This window comes from Ascaphus truei, chromosome 5 (genome assembly GCF_040206685.1).
Source record: "Ascaphus truei isolate aAscTru1 chromosome 5, aAscTru1.hap1, whole genome shotgun sequence".
NCBI lineage: Eukaryota > Metazoa > Chordata > Amphibia > Anura > Ascaphidae > Ascaphus > Ascaphus truei.
This window is the reverse complement of record NC_134487.1, coordinates 116209765-116236360: the sequence shown is the minus strand read 5'-3', so window position 1 is coordinate 116236360 and position 26596 is coordinate 116209765. Positions and strand designations below refer to the sequence as shown.

Below are 26596 nucleotides of genomic sequence, written 5' to 3'. Positions count from 1 at the left end.
AGAAATTGCACCAAAATAGCTAAATACAACTTTGCATAGTTTATCATGCTGAATTGTATATACTTTTGAAATCATCGATATTGGAAGGATGAGGATATTTATTTGGTCACCGAATATCATTAAAATTATCCCTGGGTCTAAAGCTTGTCCTTTTCACATACTGAACAATTCAGATATATTTTGTATTCAGTTAATGGTTTTTCTCATTAGAAGAAAGTGCACTTTGGAAGTTATGTATCACGACCATTTTAGAGCAAAATTTAAGCAAAAAGCATAATTTACATGTTCTCCTCCGTGTCACTCTACAGTGTATCAAGCACTTTGCTCCACTTTTGTCATATGTTCATCAAATTGTGACTTGGTGAGTCAATGGGAAATTTAAGGGGTAGTTACACGTGGCAGGAAAAAAAAATCTGCCATGTTGAAGATACATTTCTGGCTTCTAACAATCTGCATCCGGTGGAAAGATCTGTTTTTCACATTCAACACAACTGTGCTCCAAAAACACTGTCAAAACCCACTTTATTTGCTCCAAACTTGCCTTGAAACATAGCACTCCTAGGGGCTTATGCAGAGAGGTACGGAGCAGAAAGGCTTAAATTCGCCGCAGGTTTGGCATTTAATTGGTCCTATGCAGGGTACTCCGGTAGCGCGGTGTGCATGAAATTACTATTTAGGCGAGTTTCACTTGGCGTGAAACTCGCCATTCTGAGGCGCGCGGTATCTGGCCACAATACAGCCAACTTTTGTTGGCGGACAAAATTTCCCCTGAACGCGCCATTTAGTAGCTCCGATTGGCGCGTTCATGCGCATCGGAGCTACTGGAATCGTGCATGTTTTCCCATTGGCGAAATCACGCTTCTCGCCACAAGTCTGGCGAATTTGAATTGGCCCGCCAAGTTCTCGCCAGTAACTGCCTACATGAGGAAATTTTTGCCTCTAACCTGGCGAAATTTAACTTTACGTTCCTCTCTGCATAAGCCCCCTAATTTCTTCCCTTATTGTATCCTGCCCCAACCTACAGCCATGATAACGGTTATAGGGACAACATAACGACACGTGGGTGATCTGAATAGGCTTGTTTATTCAGCCACAAAAACATGGAATACAAAAATGACAGAGCTTTAACTTCAGCATAGATAAGCCAACGGAAAAATAAGACTGTACCAGGGTTTTGCCCTTTTCTCAGAAAGAGCGGTTCAAGTCCAGGATAGAAACACAGAGCAAGGATAAGTGTCCCCATGTAACAGACTTGTGCAAGCTGCTCTCCCTCCGGAGTTTCAGGATATGCTTCTCTGATTCAGACAGGAACAAATGGGAGCTCTGGGTTCTTAAAGCCCCTTAACGAGGCAGCTGGTACCTGGTTAACTAACCCTTCCTTTTCTCAAGCTTGGATTAACCAGGTCACTGCTGGACTCAAGACCTATTCATAGGTATACTGTTGGGATAGTGAATTCACCTTGTCAAAATAACGTTGTAACTTTATATGAATAATATAAAGTAGATTTGTTTGTGATTTGATTTTACTTTTGATCTGTGCCTTCGTTTTTTATGTTTGTCCCCACTTCTGATCTGCTCTCTTCGCGTTTCCTTGTTTTCCATCTTCCAACTCTCTCTCTATTTGTCTTGTTCTCATTAGTCATCCTTGCTTCTCTGCCTTCCTCGGCTGTTCACTTTCATTCTGTTTCACCTTGTGCTTGTTAATCCCCTTCCCAAAATGACTATCATCGTCCATATACTTAAAGAACCAATGCTTGCGTTCATATGGAGTTGAGCATTGAGGGGATGATTCAGTTGTTTCAGGACTGTGGTACAAAGCCTCAGAAACCCAACTCTTCTGTTTTGTTTGTGTACTTTGTTCTTTAGTTGGCGAAGACTTTGGTCCAGTCCCAGGTCTGTGCCGTCTATTGGGAACTGTTAAACCTTGGCCTTGGTTTAAACAATGGTTTTCTGGAATGTTTGACATTTGTTTGACATACATTGAGATGCTTACAGTATGTTGTTCTTCTGGATCGATTCTTTTATTGAGGCCTTTTGTAGCCTTAAGCTTCATTGTCAGTTAAAGCAGCAAAGGGATGCGAAGCCAAATTAAATTACAGTTTTGGAAGAAAAACAAATTCAAAATTTAAAGAAACAACTTAGACTTTTGCAGCTGTTCTTATTTCTAACATAAACAGACTGGGAAAAAACAGGCCAGGGACCTTGAGTATACTTATGACTTATAAGTAAATAAAAAAGCACAAATCACTTGGTAAAGATTTGCCAAAATACAATGCACAATTCAAAGAAAAACAGTGTTAACTTTCGATCACTTCTTGATGTAATACACCGTTCTGCAACGTGGACCATATATCCTGCAATTTGTGTGCTTTTGCCAAACAGATTAAACAATTGTTATTTCTTGTATCTTGTTACATTGCTTGCGCTAATAATTGTTTGCATACCTTGTAATAAAGAAGAAAAAAAAAGTTTTTTTACATTTGGAAGACATCATCTTGGAACATGTACAAGTCTAAACCCTGAACAGAACATACTTTGTCCGTTTAGGTTTAAAGAATGATTGGAATGGACTGTGAGCTACCTTGACTACTGTTCATTTACATTTAGGATGAGAGAACTTAATTGGGAAAACCCAAAATTAAATATACGGTACACATTCTTTTTTTTACAGAAATGACAGCCGAAGCATGGGGCTTTCCTATGAGTCGGTATTTGAAGGAGAAATGCTGGTGCTTTGGACGAAATGCCAGAATGTCAGCTTGTTTGGTAAGTTCTGCTTGTTACGCTGTTCCATCCAAATGTAATTTGGCTGTTAATTGTAGTCATGACTTAAAGCACTATATTCAATAGGGAAACATTATTTCTGCTTAAATGATAATCATGTGCGTAGCAAATTTAAAAGTTAAACAAAATGAAACTTTGTAGCCAAAATATTATGTCTGCAGACGTAGTTTTGAATTGACCTAACAATCCCTGACTTTCAGAGGCTTATAGCTATGATTCACTAGTGGCATCAGGCTGAAATGGTAAGTTCTGGAAACAGCTCAGCAAATGTGTCAGATTTGGTAGACAAACGTGAGTTTCAGAAACCCCTGCATTTGTTCTGTAGAGGAAAACAATGGTTGTATGTGTTTTCACCAAAATAGAATTTGAAATGTATAATACTGTATGTTGATCGATACTGCTTTTTGCTAAATGCATCCTTCGCATATCTGCAGTTTTAAATAATTCCCCTTTGCAGGGCCAGCAAAGCATTTCAGAGAACACACCGTACATGTGAAGCATAGACTTTCTCTGGGCTCCTCGGGAGCCAACTGTAGACGTTTTGGGCGCTCTGCACATTTAAGGCCTAAGTGACTCTACCACTTGCCCTCTTGACCCCATTCCCTCCCATCTCCTAAAACCTCTTGCTCCTACTATAGTCCCTACGCTCACGCACATTTTTAACTCCTCCCTCTGCTCTGGAACCTTTCCATCCTCCTTCAAACATGCAACAGTCATACCATTACTCAAAAACAGCAAGCTTGACCCTACCTGTCTTTCTAACTATCGGCCTGTCTCCCTCCTGCCTTTTGCCTCTAAACTCCTTGAACGTCTTGTATTCGCTCGCTTGCTCCATTTTCTCAACACCTATTCTCTCCTAGACCCTCTACAATCTGGCTTCCGTACTGCTCACTCCACAGAAACAGCCCTCACTAAAATAACTGACGACCTCCATGCTGCCAAAGACAGAGGTCATTACACTCTGCTCATATTACTCGACCTCTCTGCAGCATTTGACACCGTGGACCACCCTCTTCTCCTTCACATTCTCCATACTCTTGGCATTCGGAACAAAGCTCTATCCTGGATCTCATCCTACCTCTCCCATCGTACTTTCAGTGTCTCTTCTGCTAATACCTCCTCCTCCTCTATTGATCTCTCTGTGGGGGTACCCCAGGGCTCTGTCCTGGGACCTCTTCTCTTTTCTCTGTATACACTCTCTCTAGGTGACCTAATAATATCTTTTGGGTTTAATTATCACCTCTATGCTGACGACACACAAATATATTTCTCAACACCCGACCTTACACCTACTGTACAAACCAAAGTTTCTGAATGTCTCTCTGCTATATCATCCTGGATGGCCCTCCGCCGCCTTAAACTCAACATGGCTAAAACAGAGCTCCTCATACTTCCTCCCAAACCTGGCCCTACTACCTCCTTCCACATTACTGTTGGAACTACGATCATTCACCCAGTAGCCCAAGCACGCTGCCTTGGGGTCACACTCGACTCCTCTCTCACATTTGCCCCTCACATTCAAAACATTTCTAAAACCTGTCGCTTTTTCCTCCGCAATATAACAAAGATACGCCCTTTCCTCTGTTGCTCGACTGCTAAAACTCTGACTCAGGCCCTCATTCTCTCCCGTCTTGATTACTGTAACCTCCTGCTGTCCGGCCTTCCTGCCTCTCACCTGTCTCCCCTACAATCTATCCTAAACGCTGCTGCCAGAATCACTCTACTCTTTCCTAGATCTGTCTCAGCATCTCCCCTCATGAAATCCCTCTCCTGGCTTCCGATCAAATCCCGCATCTCACACTCCATTCTTCTCCTCACTTTTAAAGCTTTACACTCTTCTGCCCCTCCTTACATCTCAGCCCTAATTTCTCGTTATGCACCATCCAGACTCTTGCGTTCTTCTCAAGGATGTCTTCTTTCTACCCCCTTTGTATCTAAAGCCCTCTCCCGCCTTAAACCTTTTTCATTGACTGCCCCTCACCTCTGGAATGCCCTTCCCCTCAGTACCCGAGTAGCACCCTCTCTATCCACCTTTAAGACCCACCTTAAGACACACTTGCTTAAAGAAGCATATGAATAGGACTGTGGCTATTCTGAACACATGGCACATAAAGCTTGGCCCCCTGCAGATGCACTTACCAGAACTCCCTCCTACTGTCTCTGTACGTTCTCCCTACCTACCAATTAGACTGTAAGCTCCTCGGAGCAGGGACTCCTCTTCCTTAATGTCTAAAGCACTTATTCCCATGATCTGTTATTTATATTATCTGTTATTTATTGGATGACCACATGTATTACTGCTGTGAAGCGCTATGTACATTAATGGCGCTATATAAATAAAGACATACAATACAATACAATACTTGTAATATTTAGTACAAGGGGTGCCATTTCATATGAAATTAGGTTACTTTATTTTAATGGCTGATGTAATTATGCTATACTGAAGGTATTTTGGTTCATAGGATGTGTTTAAAATGACAAAGGAGACAAAAAGCTGTACAAAAAATATGACAATGTTAAACATAGTTTGCACACGTATGTGGCTCACATACATACTGTACTGTGTATCACTCATCCAACATTTTTTTCCTCCTTTGAAGAGATTCTTTTGAAATAATTTGTATTGCTTTGTGTAATCTGGCACTTTGGCGTACAAAGACGATACATCAATATCTCTTAAAGCAGCACTCACAGTTGCATTTTTGTTTGTTATACGATGGAATCAGGGTGTCTCAGGGACCCCCTGTTTCCAAAGATACTTGTATTGTATTGTATGTCTTTATTTATATAGCGCCATTAATGTACATAGCGCTTCACAGCAGTAATACACGTGGTAATCAAATAAATAACAGATCATGGGAATAAGTGCTTTAGACATTAAGGCAGAGGAGTCCCTGCCCCGAGGAGCTTACGGTCTAATTGGTAGGTAGGGAGAACGTACAGAGACAGTAGGAGGGAGTTCTGATAAGTGCGTCTGCAGGGGGCCAAGCTTTATGTATCATGTGTTCAGAATATCCACAATGCTATTCATATGCTTCTTTAAGCAAGTGTGTCTTAAGTTGGGTCTTAAAGGTGGATAGAGAGGGTGCTAGTCGGGTACTGAGGGGAAGGGCATTCCAGAGGTGTGGGGCAGTCAGTGAAAAAGGTTTAAGGCGGGAGAGGGCTTTAGATACAAAGGGGGTAGAAAGAAGACATCCTTGAGAAGAACGCAAGAGTCTGGATGGTGCATAACGAGAAATTAGGGCTGAGATGTAAGGAGGGGCAGAAGAGTGTAAAGCTTTAAAAGTGAGGAGAAGAATGGAGTGTGAGATGCGGGATTTGATCGGAAGCCAGGAGAGGGATTTCATGAGGGGAGATGCTGAGACAGATCTCGGAAAGAGTAGAGTGATTCTGGCAGCAGCGTTTAGGATAGATTGTAGGGGAGACAGGTGAGAGGCAGGAAGGCTGGACAGCCTGAGGTTACAGTAATCAAGACGGGAGAGAATGAGGGCCTGAGTCAGAGTTTTAGCAGTCGAGCAACAGAGGAAAGGGGGTACTTGCCTCCGTAAGGCGTGCCAGTATCACCTTCATGTTTAAATGTCTTTCGTCAAATGGGCAAATAGGAAGCCACAAGGAACGACATTACTCCTTCGCATTGGTGGCAAGACGCAGGAAATTTAAAGCTGCCATTATGTTAGCCACACAGTCCCATTGGAGCTGCTACATGAAGGATATACCGGCACCCCCGACCGAGGTAAGTTTCCCAGGAAGCAAGGGGTCTCTGGAGCTGAAATTAACATAGTTCAACTCAAGAGACCCCCTACTTCCAGCCAGCAGCGCGCCAGTATACGATTAAGTGGATGGCAAACACAGCTGCAGAGAAATATTGTCAGGACAGGGTGCCTGGGACTAGCTTTACCACACAGGGTTATAGTCCTTCTGAAAAAGATCACAAAACAGATTAGCGAAACATTAAGAATTAATTTGCAGATCACGTGGCCCTTAATAATGTAGAAAATTGTGAAACATTTTGAACACTGTCTCTTTTGGAAAATGTAAGAGAAATGTGTTATGCACATTCGAAGACATTCACACATCTCTACTTGTTACTATGCTGAATAGGGAAAATATTGAAACTGAAAAGTTTCAGTAAGAAGGAACCAAATCTTAAAATCAGTGTGAAAGGTCAGATTATGTGCATATGCCAAATTGTTTTTAAACTGACATGTGAACAGTAATTATGGTGTAAAGTAAGCATTTACCATGTAAACATACTAAGTTACCTGATTATGTCATTTGATGGAATTTATAAATACAAAGATACACGTACTTCTCAATTTAAATCAATCTGAAACATGCACTCTAGCTGATGTGGTTTGTTAGGCACAGATCCAACTATAATGGAGTTTTCTTAATGCTTCAAAACCTCTAAATGTGTGTGAAAGTATTTTTCCTATCTTTTACTGTCTTAAATAAACAAGAAATGCTATAAAAGAACTGATTAACAACCTAACGCATTGGGCTAACACATCTAAGTGTGTTAGTTTATGTAATGTCACATAATTAATCTACTCACGCTGCCAGTGCGTTTATAACATCATCTGACAAAATGATAAACAAATCAGCCTTATCTTTTTGTTCACTTTCAAGGCTTCAGAGCGTGTTGCGGTCGGCCAAGGGGTAAGTAGTATTGTTTACTAAATCACATGGATCTGTCTGCCTTCTGATTTCTGTTAAAGTGTAACCTAAAAGTGAACTTACAGTCTCCAACTGCTTACAGTTAACTCTATGTAATGCAAAACAAATAGGTGCCTTGTTAACACAAGGTCACATGTACTGTATATTACACTTCAAATTCAGAGTGTTTTCTTTTCCTTCTTGTTTACTCGACACTAATTTACTTACTTGTTTCTCTTACTGTGTTTAGCTGACCAACTTACTCCTCAAAGCAGGAATCCATGCTGCGCTTTGTAGTTTAAAAAAAAATTACAATTAAATGTTTAATATTATCTGGCCACGGAGCTGATCTGTAGACCTCCCGGCGGTACCTGATATATCTACAGTTTTACTACTAGGGAAGAACACAATGTTAGCGCCTTGGTCAGCCACACTTTGGCGGTTAATAGATTGACACCACGTTACCTGGAGATGATATTGTACCTTTCTATCGGTGACCCGTGCCATAGTTGTACTTTTCTATGTCACAAACAGGTTCAGAAAAACTATAACTTGAGGCTTGCCTTACCCATAAATTGTCATGATTTTGATGATGGTGATTAATTTCTGCCTTTGTCTTGCTTTTACAAGCTCCCTACTGAGTCCTTGTTTTATCGAGCTGTGCTGCAGGTCATATGTAAAGACTGCTATGACTTCACCCGAAGGTATGAATGTAAAAAGTATTAACATTAAATGAAATACTGTGGGCACTTTTACTTTTACTGGTGTTTTGGTTCTAAATATTTTTGGTTTTGCCGGAATTGGTTTTGGTTAAGGGTTTGGATTAGTAAAAATTAAGAAAAAACTAAATTAACAGGAATATTTTGTTAAAATGTTTGGGAAATGTAAACTTTTGTACATAAGTCTGTGAGTTTTCCACTCACCAACGTGATTCCTCTCCCCCCAACAATAAAATCTAATCGGGGGGATACATTTTCCCATGTCTCTACTCGAATTTGAAAATTATTTCCGGAGTTTGACCCAGACATCCGAATGAACACTGAAGTTCGAATTTTGAAGCAGCAAACCTTTCTATTCTTATGAAATCTATCAATGCTATTCCATTTCTGCATTATAATAATTATAATAATAGTCCATCCCAAAAAAATATGTACTGGCAGATCCCAGGCAGTATAGTTGGTTTCTGAGTGCTTTGTAAGGCCACAAACTGCACCTTAGTATGGATGGTATAGCTGTCAATTACAACAGGAGCTTCCAAAGTCGCTCCCCAAAATGCTTTGCATCCAGAAAGGCCAGGCATTGTGGGTCGTGACTTTGAAAGCTTCCGTAGTAATTGACAGCTATACCACCCATGTAGTGTGCACACACTGACGTGTCGTTTAGTGCCTTTTAAGTGTGTGTTCCCCACATGTGTTCAGGACACTGTGCTGGCTGGGAGCACTCAAACAGCTTTGTTAACAATATGCTGCTGAGTAGGCAATAAGATTTATTAATTAGGGCTTGACGGAACAAGTATTTTCTAGGAGGGAGTGCACAATGTAAAGGGTAGGGAACCACTGTCATAGAGCTATAAGAAATATATGTATCCAGATTTCTCTAGGTTTTCAGCTGGGCCAAAAATAACTTATTGCTATAAATTTACAGTTAACTTTCAGACAAGTATCAGTTACACTATGCAAGGAACATGGGTCTCTAAATTAACTGATTTTTTTGCCTTTTTGTGAAATAAAATAGGCTATAATAGGACAGTAAAGATGGGTGTCGCGAATGTTATTGCTTTATAGTTCTTTTTTTTACAGAATTATTAGTCACATTCATAATCTCTATTACTACATATCATCACATACTTTAAAAGCGCCTATTTTTAAAAAAAAATAAACATTTGTATTTGGTTATTAAGGTAATGAGGTAATCCATCAAAATGTTCAATCATATAGATTTTATTAAAGTCAATGCTTCAGTCAAAATGTAAATTAATATAATATGGCACAATGATGCTCTCCATGTAGCAAACATTTATATGCATATTACTGTACACTTAAACTGTTGAGCTGCTACTAGCAATGTAAAGGCACAGTCCCACCTTGCCCCACCCCTTTTTCCCATAAACATTGGAAGCATAGGGTCTCCGGAGCTGCCCCACATTTATCTGCGCTCAAGGGACCCCAGCTTCCAGAGATACCAACCAGAGAAAGTGCTGCCAGTGCTTCATGGAGGTTAAAAACCTCTGCGTCGTCAGGTGGGCCAAAAGGAAGCCCCGACAGATGACTTCCTATTCGCCTGCATGATGCTGCATATTTAAACCTCCATTTTGTTTCCCCTGGAGGGCACTGTACTAGTGGCACCTTCTCTGGCAAGTATATTTGGTCTCCCCGGAGCAGAAATATCAACACACCGCTCTGGAGACCCCTGCGTCCTATGTATGTAAAAAGAAGAAAAAAGATTGAGCAGGCGGAACTGCACCTTTAAGTCTCTAAATCAGTGGAAGATCTTTAAACTAGATACATATGAATTTGCAGAGATAAAGTTTAATAATTGAAGAATAGAATGTTTCACTGTTTATTTTTTAAAAGACTGGCATGTGTATCCACGTTTTCAGCTACAAAGCTGGTTAAAAAAACAAATTTTTAAAAGAAAGCTATTGGAACTTGTCCTTTTTATTAATCTAGTACAGTTTTTTTTTAGCATCAGTTTTTCCTCAGTCTTAATGCTGGGTGTCTTTGATAAATACATCCCTAAATATATTTCCATTCTGCTTAACCGTTGCCTCAAACAAATTACAATGAAATCAAAATCGTTTTCATACTGACGCAAAGAAAGTATCACAAAACTGGAATTTTACTCCTTGGCTACCACAGCTTGAACTCTGCACTCTGAACTGCAGTCAGGGGGTTAGTACCCGAAGAAGAGGAGTACAAGTGAAACCTCAAAACATTTTTCGGGCTTTCTTATATGTAGTTCTGCTGATCGTCTCTTTGCTTCAATACGTCCTATACACCCGCATAGGAATTTATTTACAACTTTTCCTAATTATTACCAGAAACGTCCACACATTTGAGATGGCTGTCAGAAACAAACTTGAAATTGTTTGCAAACAATGTAAATAAAGTTCATAGCAAGTGACATGTATAAGAAACCTCAAGGGGTCATATAAAGATTGCATTGCAGAGTAGTTCTGGCTTGTAAAGTGGAGTCAGAAATGCAGATTTTGCAAATGGCAATGCATTACACAGAGCAAAAATGTAATTTCCACATATGTCATGTACACAGGGCCACCGGCGGGGGGGAGAGCCGGGACAGGTGTCACAGGCCTGGTGGCTGTGAGGGGCCCGGCTGGCTTGCGCTGCAAGGTGGGCTCGACCTCTGACCGGGCCCCAGCTCTCCCCAGCGATGGCCCTCCCTCACTCTGTCCCACGTGGGGAGCTGGTGGCGTGCGCCGGGTCTCTTTGATGTCGATGCACGCCGGAAGCAAGCTGGGCTCAGCTTTCAGTACGCACTAGCATGAGAGAGAAGCCCGGTGCGCGCTAGCAGCTCGGCGGGGGAAAAAGCGAGGGAGGCCTGCAGCTGGGGAGAGCCAGGGCCCGGCAGGTGAGCGGACTGGCATTTTTTAAAAATATGCATTTGGTTGGTGGGGTTTTTTTAAATATGTATTTGCGGGGGATCTTTTATAGGTTTTTTGGTATGTTGTTTGTGGAGGGGGGAGGAGGAGGGATTGAGTGAAAGTGGGGTAATTGATGGAGGGGGAGAGAGAGAAAGGGAGGGAGTGAGACGGAGGGGAGAGAAATACATGGGAAGTGGGGGGGGGGGATAGAGGGGGCTCGTGAGGTGTGAAATAAGGGGTCGTAACTCTAGTCCTGGGCCCCGGGAAATCTGTCTGTGGCCCCGCATGTACCTTTTTATGTCTATCAGCAGGATGCATAGAGATAATGGGGAGGGAATGCAATCCACAGCAACAAAAGCATTAACTACTAATCGTAATGTATAAAAAGCTATTAAAAACATATAAGCTGTCTATGTTCAGTCTAGTTGTATATCAACACACTTTTTGTATAACTGTTATCCAATATACAGTACTCAGAGTCCCATTTTCAAGAAATTGGTTCCTTTTACATGATTTTAATCTTCTTACCAACCAGTTTGTACTGAACACGTTAGTAATTTCTACAATATATGTTGGAGGTGCCCTCCCATAGTCCCAACCACCTTGCTACTTAACAGATTAGTTGGGGCTAAGGAGCTTATTAAATAGGCCCAAAAGCCTCCATTCACAGTAACTCCCATCCAAGTCACTGTGCGTTTTGTAGAATCAGCCCCTAAGGGAGAGTAGGCTGCTGCTCTGCTTTAAAGGAATAGTGATGAAATGATATGTAAACCGTAGAGCAGCTCGTAATATATGTAAGTATCTGTGTTTCAATGTGTAAATGATTATTCTGAATATATGATCCAGTAAAAAAAAACAAAAACGGTTTATCTTTGCAGTGACAGACGTGTTGGAAAGGTTTTCGCCAAGTCATCCTGCTTCACTGATTATGTGCGAACGTCTCTGAAAAAGCTTGGGCAAGACGATTCAAAGGTCAGCACAAGTTTACAAATTGTTTTTGGTATATCTTGCATGTTAACCCTTTGCTGCCAAAGTGGCCTGCATTGTGCAGGAGAAGTGCTCAAAATATAATGAGATGTATTATTATTATTATTATTACTCTATCAGACTGTGGAGCTTACAATCTATGTTTTTTGGTGCCTAAGGCACAGGGAGATAAAGTGACTTGCCCAAGGTCCCAAGGATCCGACACCGGGAATTGAACCAGGTTCCTCTGCGTCAAACTCAGTGCCAGTCAGTGTCTTTACTCATTGAGCCGCTCCTCCCGTTCTCCTTATGTTGTGTTCACGTCAGAAATATCTGCTAAGTCTAAAGGAGTGTAACAATTTGTGAACTCTTTCTTGCATGTGATATAAATGCAGAAAAAGGAGCAATGTATCAAAACAAGCTGGTATTCGCACTTTCTTTACATTGATTCATCCCCCATTTCAATCTAGAACACCACTAGCATGCTCTTCCACTACCTAGGCTCTGCTTTCCAGCCCTGCCTAATGGAATTCCTCATTAAAACTCACTATCACATTTATTTATATTAAAAAAATAAATCATTAAAATACCCAAACTTCAGCCTACAAAGGTGGTTATTACCAGTTACATATATTAGAGGCAATCCAATCAGCATACAAAATAAAAAATAAAATCTTTTTCATTATTTTTATTAAAAACTAATTGTAACGGGAGACCATGCAGTTTACACTTTTTTTTACCAGGATCATTCATTGAGCAAAACAAGATAATGAAATAAATTGTAATTTATTCACAGAAATATGCATACACACAGTGAAAAATCCTCTTGTTCCCAAATCGGAGTGAAATTCCACACGCCACTGCTCCCTTCTCTTCTGAGAACTTGGACTTTTTTTGACCAGGTGTTAGTACCAAACTCCTGGAACTAAAATCGGCTTGCAATTCCAGCCGTGACCGCTATGTTCGATTATTAGAACTTGGGTGCTAAAAACGGGACTTAGAATCTGTCTGGCAGATTTTCATGGCTTGAAATCAAAGCCGGTTGCTCTGCTATTCGTGTAAGAACAACTTTGAAAAGCCCGCCCGCACTTCTGACGCTAGAAATTTCCAACCTGATGGCTCAGACAGTTCTTATAGTACTTGGAGATTCATTAACAAAATACTACAGCCAATCAGCGCGTGGGAACTTTCACAGTAGCCAATCAGAGCCAAGCTGGTCTAGAAAGCCAGGTCAGCGAGAAATCTGAAATTGCCAAGGGACATGCGCAAGTTTGCCACCTCCGTCCCTGGCTATCTTATGCCACCCGCTGGGTCAGGCTCCTCTAGATCTGGCAGAACAAATGGCAGCCTGTACAACTGCCCTTTTTTCCAGGATGTGGGTACTTGAGCCCTTCCCTGCCACCCAAATGGCTTTCACACCTCTGGCATCCTCTGGCTACTTTGAAGTCCGATGTCCAGCACTTACTGGCACCAACTTGGTAGCAGTCTAAGCTAACAAGAAAGATAGGTAGGTCCCAAAAGACAAGACCTACAGCAACTCCATACTGGGCATACTAAATGTGGGTACAAAATCATTACTTTTATTAAATAAACAATGGACAAGGAAACAACTGACAGACAAGAATAAAAACATTTAGTGGACCATCTCTAATACATGATGGAACAAACTAAAATGAAGATATGTTAGAAAGGTGTTGATAACATATAGATAAATATCTAATGTATGCCCACAATAAGGGTGATCTAACTACCATCAAACAGGTAGACCGCAGGGTTATACAGAGTAACACGACACTCCCACCTGACTACAAGCACAGCTACTAATGCAGATAACGAACAGCAATGATTCAAACATGGAGAAATGTGGTAAGCAAGTAGCTACATTATATCCAGAGCAAACACCCATGAAGGTAAACAATACTGAATAAGTATAAGGTATGCAAGAGACAAGAAATTATGTTCCTTACTTGCAATAGAAAGTCACATTTGTAACCATGTATTATTTGTCATTTAACTCTATGCCTAGGAAATACTTGAAAACGATAGGTAACTCTCAATGTATTATTTCCTGGTAAAATATTTTATAAATAAATAATCTCCCATTCAGAAGATAAATACACTGAAATATCACATGGCAGTAGAATGTTGTAACTATAGGTAAGTGGTGAATCAATAAATCACATTACCCTATATAGGCATACAGCAGTGGTGAATAGAAGATATACTAGGGACATGCAATGATGTTTCTAACTTGCAACAAAATAACACTTCTAATTCCTTAAACAGGCTCACTGAAGTATCAGATAACAATGCAACAGTGTTACTGCAACAAAATCACACCTATAATCCTTAAGCAGACTTACTGAAGTGTCAAATTACAATATAACAGTGTAACTGCAAACAAGCAAGGGGTGAGAGAAAGAGCAGCTGTGTGATGTAGACTCGCAAGAAGGTAAATGGTAACTACAAAGTGAATACACACACTTCTAACTCAGTGAGATATCAGTGACTACATGGAATGTCCTGGAAAGTAGCATGATGTACATTCATTTATCACAGTATAGTACAGAACATGTAGATATTTATAATAAAATATCACATTGCACCCTCTTACTTGATGACAACTCTACTGCTAAAGCAAGTTACTGTGTCTGGAGTTTCAACGGAGAATGATTAACCAACTGTATGCCTTTGTTATAGTATAATAGGCAGAAGGTCTCACACAGGTTGTTATAAACAAATTGTATTAATACTGTACTTGCTTGCTTGATGCTTGTCTGTGGGATTATTAACAGATAGAGCTAGAGTGCATTCAGTTACTACAGATATTACCACTGTGCTCCTTGCTGCTGTTGAATAGCACTGTCCATAAACATAGCATGTTTGATGCTGTGCACCATACTGTGTCCCATGCGGTGCTGAAATAAAGTGTCCAGAATGTCCAAAATGAAGCTGGATGCCAGAGGGGTGCTGAGGGGATGCCCAAATGCAGGGGTCTGTCTTACAAGACGATTGTGGAGGACGCCCAACGCTGCGTTTCGCCGGAAGTGGCTTCATCAGGGGTGATATCCAGGGGGTTAGAGTTAGAGCCTGAGATGGACACATGTTGGGATCTACCTGATAGGTAGGACTGAAACCAGTTTAAAGCATGCTTCCCAGTTCCAGAGCACTGGAGTTTGTTAAGCAGGATAGCATGATCAACAGTATCAAAAGTCTTTGTAAAATCTAGGAATATTGCACCAGTGAGTTGTCCCCGTTCCATTCCACACTGGATCTCATTGTAAACTTTTAGCAGGGTAGTTACGGTGGAGCGTTTGGGGCAGAACCCAGATTGTAATTGGCTAGGGAAATTTGTCTTGGTATAGTAATCACTTAATTGGGAGCGGACACATTTTTACATGACTTTGGATAGTATTGGGAGAAGAGAGATTGGCCTGTAATTTGAGACAGTGTTTTTGTCCCCACTTTTGAGGATTGGGACAAATCTGGCAGTTTTCCAGGTTTTAGGGATATGGCCTGCAGACAGGATAGAGTTGACTATGGAAGCAATTAGTTTGGCAATGGCTGGGGCACCAAGTCTTTAGAACTTAGATTGTAGTAAGTCAGGTCCACATTGGCTACTTAGTTTTAATTTGAGGAGCGCTTGTGTAATCTCCTCTTCGGATACTGGGCCAAATTGGGAGGGGGTGGGGCTATATGGTTACTCCCAGGATGAGATTCATGTTTGTGGTTTGGGTTGCGTTTCGCTAATAAGTTAGTAGCACACCCCACAAAGTAATCATTGAATGCATTTGCAATGTCAGTGGGGTTTGTCAGAGTAATATCCCCCATAGTGATATTACTTGGTTGTTGATGGTTACAAGGCTGGAATATATTGTTGATAACCTTCCAGAAGTTAGCTGGGTTTGATGTATTCTGGAGGAGATTGTCAGAGTAATATTGTGCTTTTGCATGACTTGTTTGCCTTGTGCACATGTTCCGCAGGCATCTGTAATGATTGAGATCCTTGGTAGTGCCAGTTACTTTGTAGCTTTTCCACAGTGGAGGATGGGTATAACAGAGTTTTAAGAACTCGGATTGGAAATAGTCGAGCGCAGAATCAGGGTCAGGAATTAAATCGATTCTGTGCCAAGGGCGGTTGGTAAGGTCATACAGAAACTGTTGTGGGTTAAAGTTTCTAAATGTTCTAGTGAGGAGAACTTTAGGTCTTGATTGGGGCGGTTTCATTTTCCTTACACAGTACACTATTGCATGGTCACTGAAAATGTCAGGAAGGATGCCAGAGGATTGGATTCTGCTGGGATTTGAGGAGAGAATCCAATCTAGCAAGGAATGGTTGCGCGATTTCAGGTTTGTCCGTGTGGGTTGGGAAATGAGTTGCGATATGTTAAGCGACTTGATTTGTATCTGGATTTCGTGGTTTTTAGGGTCAAGCAAATTGAAGTTGAAATCTCCAAGAACTAGCAGCTCAGTCTTCTCATTCAGAGAGGAAATGGAGCAAAGAAACTGGGTGAAATCAGTTAGGGATTGTAGAGGGGCTTTAGGGGGGGGGGGTAGATGCCAGCAAGCAAGATGGGCTTAGAAAAGGGGAGGCAGATTCTGCAAAACTAGGAATTCAAAAGAGGGTGGGCTTGGGAGGCAATTTAACAGTGTAATTTGTAAGGTGTCTGCAATATAAAATAACACCCCTCCTCCTCTCTTTGACCTATCTCTCCTAGAAATTGAGTATTCCTGAATGACGATATTTGCATCAGGAATTGTAGGCGCTAGCCATGTTTCTGTGAGAATGATGGCTTTTGGTTTATGCATAAGGCACCATGCTCTTAGTTCATCCAGTTTGGGCAGCAGGCTCTGGATATTTATATTTGCGACAGATAGACATTTTTGGAATTTTAAGGGGGTAGTCTCAGGGGTATGGGATAGAGTTGAAATGAGAGGGCCTTGGTTAGGTTCAATATCACTTGCTAAAGAGAGTAATAATAGTATGAGTAGAAATTTGAGTAGTTGTTTGCAAGTTGTACATTTGTGGCGTTTGCCATTAGAGTGAGCGGTGTTTGGTGTGCTGGTTTTTAGAGTTGTCCACCAACATTCAGTAGATAGTGCAAGGCTTTTGAGTAGTCCAGGGTGTATGGTGATTTTGGGTGTGGGCCAGGAGGGAGGAGTTTGTAGTGGATAGAGGGAGTAACATTTCCATGAGGCCACGAGAAAGAACAAAGTTGAGGTATATACCAGGTTCATTATGCCAGAGGTAGGTAATGCTGCATGGAGCTGTTATGAGCCAAGTGTGTGCAGACTAAACGGCAGGGGCGTGCCTTTTCCTTGTCAAATGTTTTGCTGCAATGCTATGGTCTATTCAGGTTTTGCAGTGGGCTGATTGGGTGTGGGGGTAGTTGTGTGCAGTCAGTGTTGGGAGAGGCTGCAGTAAAATAAGGTGTAAAGGGGGGGTTAAATTGTGCAGGCTAACAAGCATGAGATCATAGTGTGGTCAGAGTAGCTCACCGTTTGTTGCCTTGTGTAGAAGAGTTTGCAGAAAGATGCAGTCCCCAGTCACCTCTAGTCAAACTATAGTCTAACTATATATTCTCACTTAAAATTATCACTTTAAAATGCATCACTCTTAAGATGCCGATGCTACCCAGCCAATGCGTCCTTTAGACTGGTGTTACATTTATACATCTAAGTAGTCACATGACCCTCCACCCAATAAATCTGCCTTTTAGACAATTAGCAGCACACCATTAAAAAATAAAAATCCATCTTTTGATATTTAAACATACGAAGATCAAAACTTAAGGCTAACAAGCTCAGAAATAGACAACCAAATTATTATATTCACTCCATTAGGACCCAGGGGGGAGAGGTGACATCCAACCACAAACGCATTGTGTAAGAGTTAAAGCATATAATGAGAAGATGTATGATGGAGAGAAGGTGACACATAAAGTAAATACCAACAAAGCATTAGAGAGTTTCTTGGCAGACGCGGCATTACCGAAATTGAACAGGTTGGAGCGAGAGAGTTTACAAAAAGCCTTTACGCTTGAAGAATTAGTACAGGTAGTGAAGAATCTTAAATCCTCCAAGGCCCCAGGCCTGGATTGGTTTTCTAACCTTTATTACAAAAAATGTATTTGGAATCTGGCCCCGCATATGCTACGCATGTTCAACTCAGTCCTGGCTGGGGCTCCATTCCCGGACCAGATGCTCCAGGCATCCATCTCATTAATTCATAAGAACGGTAAAAACCCCTCAAATTGTAAAAGTTACAGTCCAATATCATTGATCAATTCGGACATTAAAATCTATTCAAAGTTAATGGCCAATAGATTGAGCTCTATACTGCCGCGGCTGATTCACCCGGATCAAGTTGGATTTATCCATAATAGACAAGCGGCCGACAACACTAGGAGAATTATTGACGTAATTGAATTTATTAATTCCAACAGGATCCAGGGGTTAGTGTTAAGCTTAGATTCGGAAAAAGCCTTTGACAAAATAGATTTGCCATATCTAGATGCCACGCTTGGGGCGTTTGGGTTCAGGGGCAGAATCTTGGGGGCAATCAAAGCATTATATACAAAACCAGCTGTGAGGGTCCTCCATCAGGGCTTTCAGAATTAAAAGTGGCACAAGACAGGTCTGCCCACTTTCACCCCTGTTGTTCACCCTCTGCATGGAGCCGTCAGCCGCCCAAATTATTAGCAATCAGGATATATCGGGAAACCAAATTGAATCACAAGATCATAGAGTGGCATTGTATGTGGATGATGTTATTTTGACCTTCAATCTTCTGTGCAAATTTAACAGAGTATCAGGTTTCAAAATTAATAGGTATTAATTTCGTTTTCAATTGGCAGCCAAAGCATGTTAAATCACTGTATAAGGCAAATTATCCGAGACTTTTGCAGTCCTTGAGAGGAGATTTAAGGGAGTGGTCCTCGTTTAGTATCTCATGGATTGGAAGAATCTTCAGTGTCAAAATGAACCTTATATCCTGCATTCTATATCTGTTTCAGACACTTTTGATCCCTGTAGTTGTACCTGACATTTTTGTTTTACAATCCCAGATTTCAAAATGTATCTGGAAAAAAGGGAAACCTTGTATTAAAATAATAACACTGCAAAGACCTAGGACGGTGGGTGGGTTAGCGGTACCTTGCTTGCTCCCATACTACAAAGCGGCTCAATTATGCCAAATTGTTCAGTGGCACATAGACCCTGACATGAGAAGGTGGGTGGCTCTAGAGAGCGAACTATTCACCCCTTTGGAACTTGACAACTTAATCTGGTACCCAAAATCTAGGCTCAAAGCACTTTAAAATGCCGCTTTCCTCGATGCTCAATTCGCTTGCGGTCTGGGAGGCCTCTAAATTTAAATGCTGTTGACTTCTAGGCAGTCCCTGATGACCCTTTACATGGCAACCCTGACTTTGCTCCAGGGCATGACAGCGGGAATTTTAAAGTCTGGAGACAGCAAGGGTGGGGAGGTTAAAGGATTTGGAGAGTAGAATCACCATAAAGACGTTCGAACAGATTAAGTCAGAAAAAGACATTCCTAACACACAATTCTTTAGATACCTCCAAATTCGGGCATTCTATACCAAAAACACAACCCGGCCACCGCTGATGAATTTCGAAATGCTCTGTTTGTTGGGTAATGACACACAGGGACTAACCTCTTGGCTGTACAGAGAAGTGACCCGTTCAGGTAAAGACTACTCACAAGTTAAATTTCATGGCCCAGTGGGAGTCGAACTTGGACAGGACATTGGAGGAGGAAGATTGGATTGAGATATTCAATGCGGCAGCCAAGAGCTCTATATGCACTACATTAAAGGAGAATGCATATAAGGTCTTGATGAGGTGGTATCTCACTCCGGTAAAATTGTCCAAGTTTGTCCCAGGTTACTCCCCCTTGTGCCCTAAGCAATGTGGAGATAGGGCAGACTTGTTGCACATTCTATGGTCTTGCCCGCGTACAACCCCACTGTGGGTGCAAATTAGGAATTGGCTGCAGAAGATTTTGGACCTCTAAATTCAGTTGGACCCCTGGCTCTTCCTGCTAAACAAGCCGATACAGGATTTAGTGAGAGTGGACAATAAATTAGGTGCGCATTTTAGAAGAGCCACGAGGTGCGAGATCGAAGCAGTGTGGAACCAAATCACAATTCCATCCATTGATAAGATTCGGAACAGAATTTGGTTTGTCTGCTAGAGAAATTGACGAGTTGACACTGGCACAGAAATTGACACTGGCCCAAATTTCCAAAAGGTCTGGTTACCATGGTTGACGCAGACCGATATCCAGGGTGTGAGCAATGCCACCGTCTGGCTCTGATAGGATTAGATGTATTCTCCTTTGATTGATGGCTGTAGGTTTATAATTAGGAACAAATGTCGGGATTCAAGTCCTCACAGTATTGGGTAATCAGTCACCTTGTAGAGATGGGCAATGGGTGGTTATGAACAAGAATTTGGCAAGGATCTGCTGGATGGAAACTGGAAAGAAGTTAAGAACAGAGTCCTCAAAGGCAGGGGTGAGCAAACTTTTTATGCCGAGCCCCCCTTTTCATCCATGAAATTTCTCGAGCCCCCCCCTGCCTGATGTAATCAAAATCGCATGAAAAAAAAAAACCTTTATTTAGCGGTATACAATGTAAATACAAATATATATCAATTTCAACAGCTTGCGCTTGCAAAATTAGGCTGCGTCCATTCTCTCCATGAGCGCAGGGTGTCCTGCATAATTTTGCAAGCACGACCCGGGGGTGTGAATCGGGAATGTGTGTGTGTGGCTGTGTGTGTGGCTGTGTGTGTGTGTGTGTGTGTGTGTGCATTGACTGCTGCTGAGTGTGCTTTAAAGTAAATTGTGTTTGTCTCCCCAAGCGCCAAGCTTGGGAGAGCGTATGTGCACAAACGCAATTCTTTTGGGGGGGAATTCATCCACCTCTTTGCTACCTCCCTTCCCTGACCCCCCTCCCGCCCCCCTTTTTTTCCTTCCCCTCCTTTTTTTCCTTCTCTCATTGCCTTTTTATTCTCCCTGCTCTTTGGCATGCAGTCCCCAGTGCCACCCAAACTCCTACCTACAGTATTATGTTTTTTTATTTATTGTTTGCCGTTTTCAATGTTGTGTTTTCACTTTTTTTAAATTATTTCTGTACATTCATAGTATGATTGATATAGGTGCAGCCTACCCTTTCACTTGCAGAGGATCGCAGCGAAGCAGATTGCCAGCGGAGGAGAGCAGGACCACAGCGCTATTGTAGGGCAGATTCCCGGAAGGTGGGGCGTTTGAGATCACAGTGCTGGGGCGTGCTCCGCCCCCGTACCTCCGAAGCCCCCGCGCGTGCACACACACACCATCACGTGACCGCCATCTCCACTATCATGTTCAGCCATCTGCGCACATCTTCTTCGGCTGCCCGCCCGCGCACAGCTTCTTGTCTGCCCGCGCACAGCTTTTTCGCCCTCCCGTGCACAGCGTCTGCCGGCCCATGCACACCAGGTTTTGCCGCGCGCCGCCTGCGCCCCCCCTAAATAATCTTGCACCCCCTCAAGGGGTCTCGCCCCCCAGTTTGTGCACCGCTGCATTCAATCACAACACACACACAACACACACTCAATTACAACCAACACAGACACACAATCACAACACACACACTACACAGACACAACACACACACATATCACAACACACACACACAAAACTCAATCACAACCAACACAGACAAAACACACACTTTCATCTGGGGGGTGGGGGGGAGGAGGAAAGTACAAGCATGCTTCTGCTACGATCCCTGTAGCTACTCCACACAGAAAGGAGGAGTTGTCTGTGTGCAGGGAAGGCCCCGCCCCCGCAGCAAGCACAGAGAAGCAGGCAGAAGAGAAGCAGCAGCACGGAGCTTGAGCTGCTTGGCCACCCGTGCACAACTCTGCCCGCCCCCAGGTTTCGCCGCACACAGCCCTCGCCCCCCGCCCCCCTAAATAATCCCTCCCTCCTCCCTACTTGTGAAAACGTTTTATTGTATTGTATTGTATGTCTTTATTTATATAGCGCCATTAATGTACATAGTGCTTCACAGTAGTAATACATGGGGTAATCAAAAAATAACAGATAATATAAATAACAGATCATGGGAATAAGTGCTTTAGACATAAAAGTAACATTAAGGAAGAGGAGTCCCTGCCCCGAGGAGCTTACAGTCTAATTGGTAGGTAGGGAGAACGTACAGAGACAGTAGGAGGGAGTTCTGGTAAGTGCGTCTGCAGGGGGCCAAGCTTATGTATCATGTGTTCAGAATATCCACACTGCTATTCATATGCTTCTTTAAGCAAGTGTGTCTTAAGGTGGGTCTTAAAGGTGGATAGAGAGGGTGCAAGTCGGGTACTGAGGGGAAGGGCATTCCAGAGGTGTGGGGCAGTTAGTGAAAAAGGTTTAAAGCGGGAGAGGGCTTTAGATACAGAGGGGGTAAAAAGAAGACATCCTTGAGAAGAACGCAAGAGTCTGGATGGTACATAACGAGAAATTAGGGCTGAGATGTAAGGAGGGGCAGAAGAGTGTAAAGCTTTAAAAGTGAGGAGAAGAATGGATTGTGAGAAGGGGGGTTTGATCGGAAGCCAGGAGAGGGATTTCATGAGGGGAGATGCTGAGACAGATCTCGGAAAGGGTAGAGTGATTCTGGCAGCAGCGTTTAGGATAGATTGTAGGGGAGGCAGGAAGGCCGGACAGCAGGAGGTTACAGTAATCAAGACGGGAGAGAATGAGGGCCTGAGTCAGAGTTTTAGCAGTTGAGCAACAGAGGAAAGGGCGTATCTTAGTTATATTGTGGAGGGAAAAGCGACAGGTTTTAGAAATGTTTTGAATGTGAGGGGCGAATGTGAGAGAGGAGTCGAGTGTGACCCCTAGGCAGCGTGCTTGGGCTACTGGGTGAATGATGGTAGTTCTAACAGTGATGTGGAAGGAGGTAGTAGGGCCAGGTTTGGGAGGAAGTATGAGGAGCTCTGTTTTAGCCATGTTGAGTTTAAGGCGACGGAGGGCCATCCAGGATGATATAGCAGAGAGACATTCAGAAACTTTGGTTTGTACAGCAGAAACTTTGGTTTGTACAGCAGGTGTAAGGTCGGGTGTTGAAAAGTATATTTGTGTGTCGTCAGCATAGAGGTGATAATTAAACCCAAAAGATGTTATTAAGCCACCTAGAGAGAGTGTGTACAGAGAAAAGAGAAGAGGTCCCAGGACAGAGCCCTGGGGTACCCCCACAGAGAGATTGATAGAGGAGGAGGAGGTGTTAGCAGAAGAGACACTGAAAGTACGATGGGAGAGGTAGGATGAGATCCAGGATAGATCTTTGTTCCGAATACCAAGAGTATGGAGAATGTGAAGGAGAAGAGTGTGGTCCACGGTGTCAAATGCTGTAGAGAGGTCGAGTAATATGAGCAGAGTGTAATGACCTCTGTCTTTGGCAGCATGGAGGTCATCAGTTATTTTAGTGAGGGCTGTTTCTGTGGCGTGAGCAGTGCGGAAGCCAGATTGTAGAGGGTCTAGGAGAGAATAGGTGTTGAGAAAATGGAGCAAGCGAGAGAATACAAGTCTTTCAAGGAGTTTAGAGGCAAAAGGCAGGAGGGAGACAGGTCGATAGTTAGAAAGACAGGTAGGGTCAAGCTTGGTGTTTTTGAGTAATGGTATGACTGTTGCATGTTTGAAGGAGGATGGAAAGGTTCCAGAGCAGAGGGAGGAGTTAAAAATGTGTGTGAGCGTAGGGATTATAGTAGGAGCAAGAGGTTTTAGGAGATGGGAAGGAATGGGGTCTAGAGGGCAAGTGGTAGAGGGCGAAGAGGCGTTCAACAGCGACACATCCTCCTCTGAGACAGTGGAAAAAGAGTCAAGGAAGGCAGGAGGAGAGTTAGGAAGAAGTGTAGTTTGGGAGGAAGAAACAGAGGGGATGTTCTGCCGTATGGATTACACCTTTTCCTTAAAATAGTCAGCAAAGTCCTGAGCGGAGATGGAGGAAGGAGAGGCAGCTGAGGGTGGTTTGAGTAGAGTATCAAAGACAGAGAGCAGTTGGCGTGGGTTAGACTTGTGCATGTTGATTAGTGAATAAAAGTAGGCTTGTTTAGCTTGCGAGAGGGCAGAGTTGAAACAGGATAGCATAAATTTGTAGTGAAGGAAGTCTGCGATTGTATGAGATTTCCTCCAGAGGCGTTCGGAGGAACGAGTGGAGGAACGCAGCATGCGCGTGTGGGAATTTAGCCAGGGTCTAGGGTTAGAAGGGCGAGTGCGGCAGAGAGAAAGCGGGGCATGTAGATCAAGAGAGGAGGACAAGGCAGAGTTGTAGTTCCTGACCAGGTTGTCAGGGTCTGTAGCAGGGCTGAGAGAGGAGAGGGAGGAGCGTAAAGTGGACTCAAAGTCAAGTAAGTGAATAGAGCGCAGGCTTCTGCAGAACTGGGGGGTAGATGGAGGTGGAGAAGGGGAGAAGCGAGATAGAGAGAATGAGATGAGGTGATGGTCAGAGAGAGGAAAAGGGGAAATGGAGAAATCAGAGCGAGAGAAGTTTTTAGTGAAAACCAAGTCTAAGTAGTGGCCTTCCTTGTGGGTGCTGCCTGCAGTCCACTGTTGAAGGCCAAAAGAAGAGGTTAGCGAAAGAAAGCGGGAAGTCCAAGGGAGAGAGGGGTCATCAATGTGGCAATTGAAGTCCCCAAGGAGAAGAACAGGGGAGTCTGAGGAGAGAAAGAGAGAGCCATGATTCAAAGTGAGAGAGAAAGACAGAAGAGGGGTGAGTAGAGGTAGGTGGGCGATAGATGACCGCCACATGGACAGGGAGAGAAGAGAAGATCTGGACATGTGAGCCTCAAAGGAGGGAAAAGCAAGAGAGGGGGGGGAATAGGAAGGGTTCGGTAACGGCAGAGAGAGGAGAGCAGGAGCCCCACGCCTCCAACCCTGCCATCAGGGCACGGAGTGTGGGAGAAGAAAAGGCCACCATAAGAGAGGGCAGCTTCCAGAGCAGAGTCAGTCTGAGTGAGCCAGGTCTCAGTTATAGCAAAGAGAAGCAGGGAGTGAGAGAGAAAGAAGTCATGTACAGAGAGGAACTTGTTAGAAAGGGAGCGAGTATTCCAAAGGGCACAGGAGAAAGGGAGAGAGGAGGGAGGGTGACAGGGGATGGGTATGAGGTTGGAGGGGTTAACACCAGAAGAAGTAGAAGTTGCATGTGGGAGGCGAGGACGAGATCAAGTAGAAATAAAACAGGGACCAGGCTTGGGAGAGATATCCCCAGAAGCAAGGAGGAGAAGCATAGAAAGAAAGAGAATGTGTGCGGATGATTTGTAGGGGTGTGTTTTAGTGCAGGGTGTTTAGCTGTGTGGTGACAGAGGGCGCGGGTAAGAAAGGAGTTCATGTGAACTGAGAAGTGGGGAAGAAAGGAGAGATGGAGATATATGAATAGAGTTAGAGACATAAGGAGACTGGTGGAAGGAAGTGTATTTATGTGTGTTTGTGTGTTTTCCGTGTCATACGGCTTGGGTAAGACATTTACTTAAGAGAGTTCATAATGTATGAAAGCCTGCTATGCCTTATGAAGAAAAAACTCAACAACAAAAAACGTAGGATATTGCTTGGATTGCTCCTTTAAATAGGCATGCCAGTGAGTCACTGTTGAAACACTTCTAAATTGCAGCCAGCTGCAACTAGCAATAAGTGCCTCCGAGAATACCTATCCCAAAGCTTGAAAGCTTGAAAGCAAAGGACAAGCAGGTATATAAAAAGCAGTCTGTTACCTGTTATGCCTGTATGTAATATTCTGCAGGACAGCAGCGCAATCTTTTTTCCCTGCGCCCCCCTGCCGGCTGCTCCCCTCTCTCTGTGACCCCGTCCCCCTTACCTTGACGTCGGCATCATGTCGTCACGTTGCCATGGCAACCATGAGATTTACTTTGAAATTCTCAATATAGTATGCACTTTAGAGAAAAAACACCTTTTTCTTTGTTATAGTCTATAAAACAAGTTTAGGTGTGTAGTAGGTACAGTATATTGAAGTACAGTGCTAACTCATTTTTCATAAAAGCTGCCATGCCACTTTATGTACTGTATAGTAACATATTTTCTAATAAAAGGTATAACAATTTGTTCAGAAGGACAACAATAGGCTGGTACGCTGTCTAAAATGATATTTAGAGAAGGACACTCACTGGCACTGAGTTTGAAGCAGGGTTCAATTCCCAGCGTTGGCTCCTTGTGACCTTGGGCAAGTCACTTTAAAAACATAAACAAAGATTGTAAGCTCTACAGGGCAGGGACTGTGTCGGCAAAATGTCTCTGTAAAGCGCTACGTAAAACTAGCAGCGCTATACAAGAACAAACAATTTTTTTATTGTTTTTTTATTTCAAGTTTAAGGTCATTCCCCCACTGGGATTCTGGATGGACCATAGGGAGTTTTCCTATTGTATATCTTGTTATAGCATATGTTTATGGCTGCTAAAATATGTTTTGTTGAAATTTCTTTTTCAATATCCACTCAAACGTTATAACTCGTGTCACGCTGAAAAACAAACCGCGTCTGACCTTATTTAAAAACTTTTGAGTTTTTTTTGCG

At 42.8% G+C, this 26596-nt stretch overlaps 1 protein-coding gene across 1 annotated transcript in view; it reads left to right on the top strand.

The window, feature by feature from the left end:
- The window catches only part of METTL25 (methyltransferase like 25), a 249606-nt gene that overhangs the window by 181265 nt on the left and 41745 nt on the right, over positions 1 to 26596 (top strand). Inside the window, exons 7-10 of the mRNA XM_075600496.1 lie at positions 2672 to 2766; positions 7417 to 7446; positions 8074 to 8147; positions 11923 to 12016. Coding sequence (XP_075456611.1) covers positions 2672 to 2766; positions 7417 to 7446; positions 8074 to 8147; positions 11923 to 12016 — 293 coding nt within the window. The remainder of the gene's footprint in view (positions 1 to 2671; positions 2767 to 7416; positions 7447 to 8073; positions 8148 to 11922; positions 12017 to 26596) is intronic.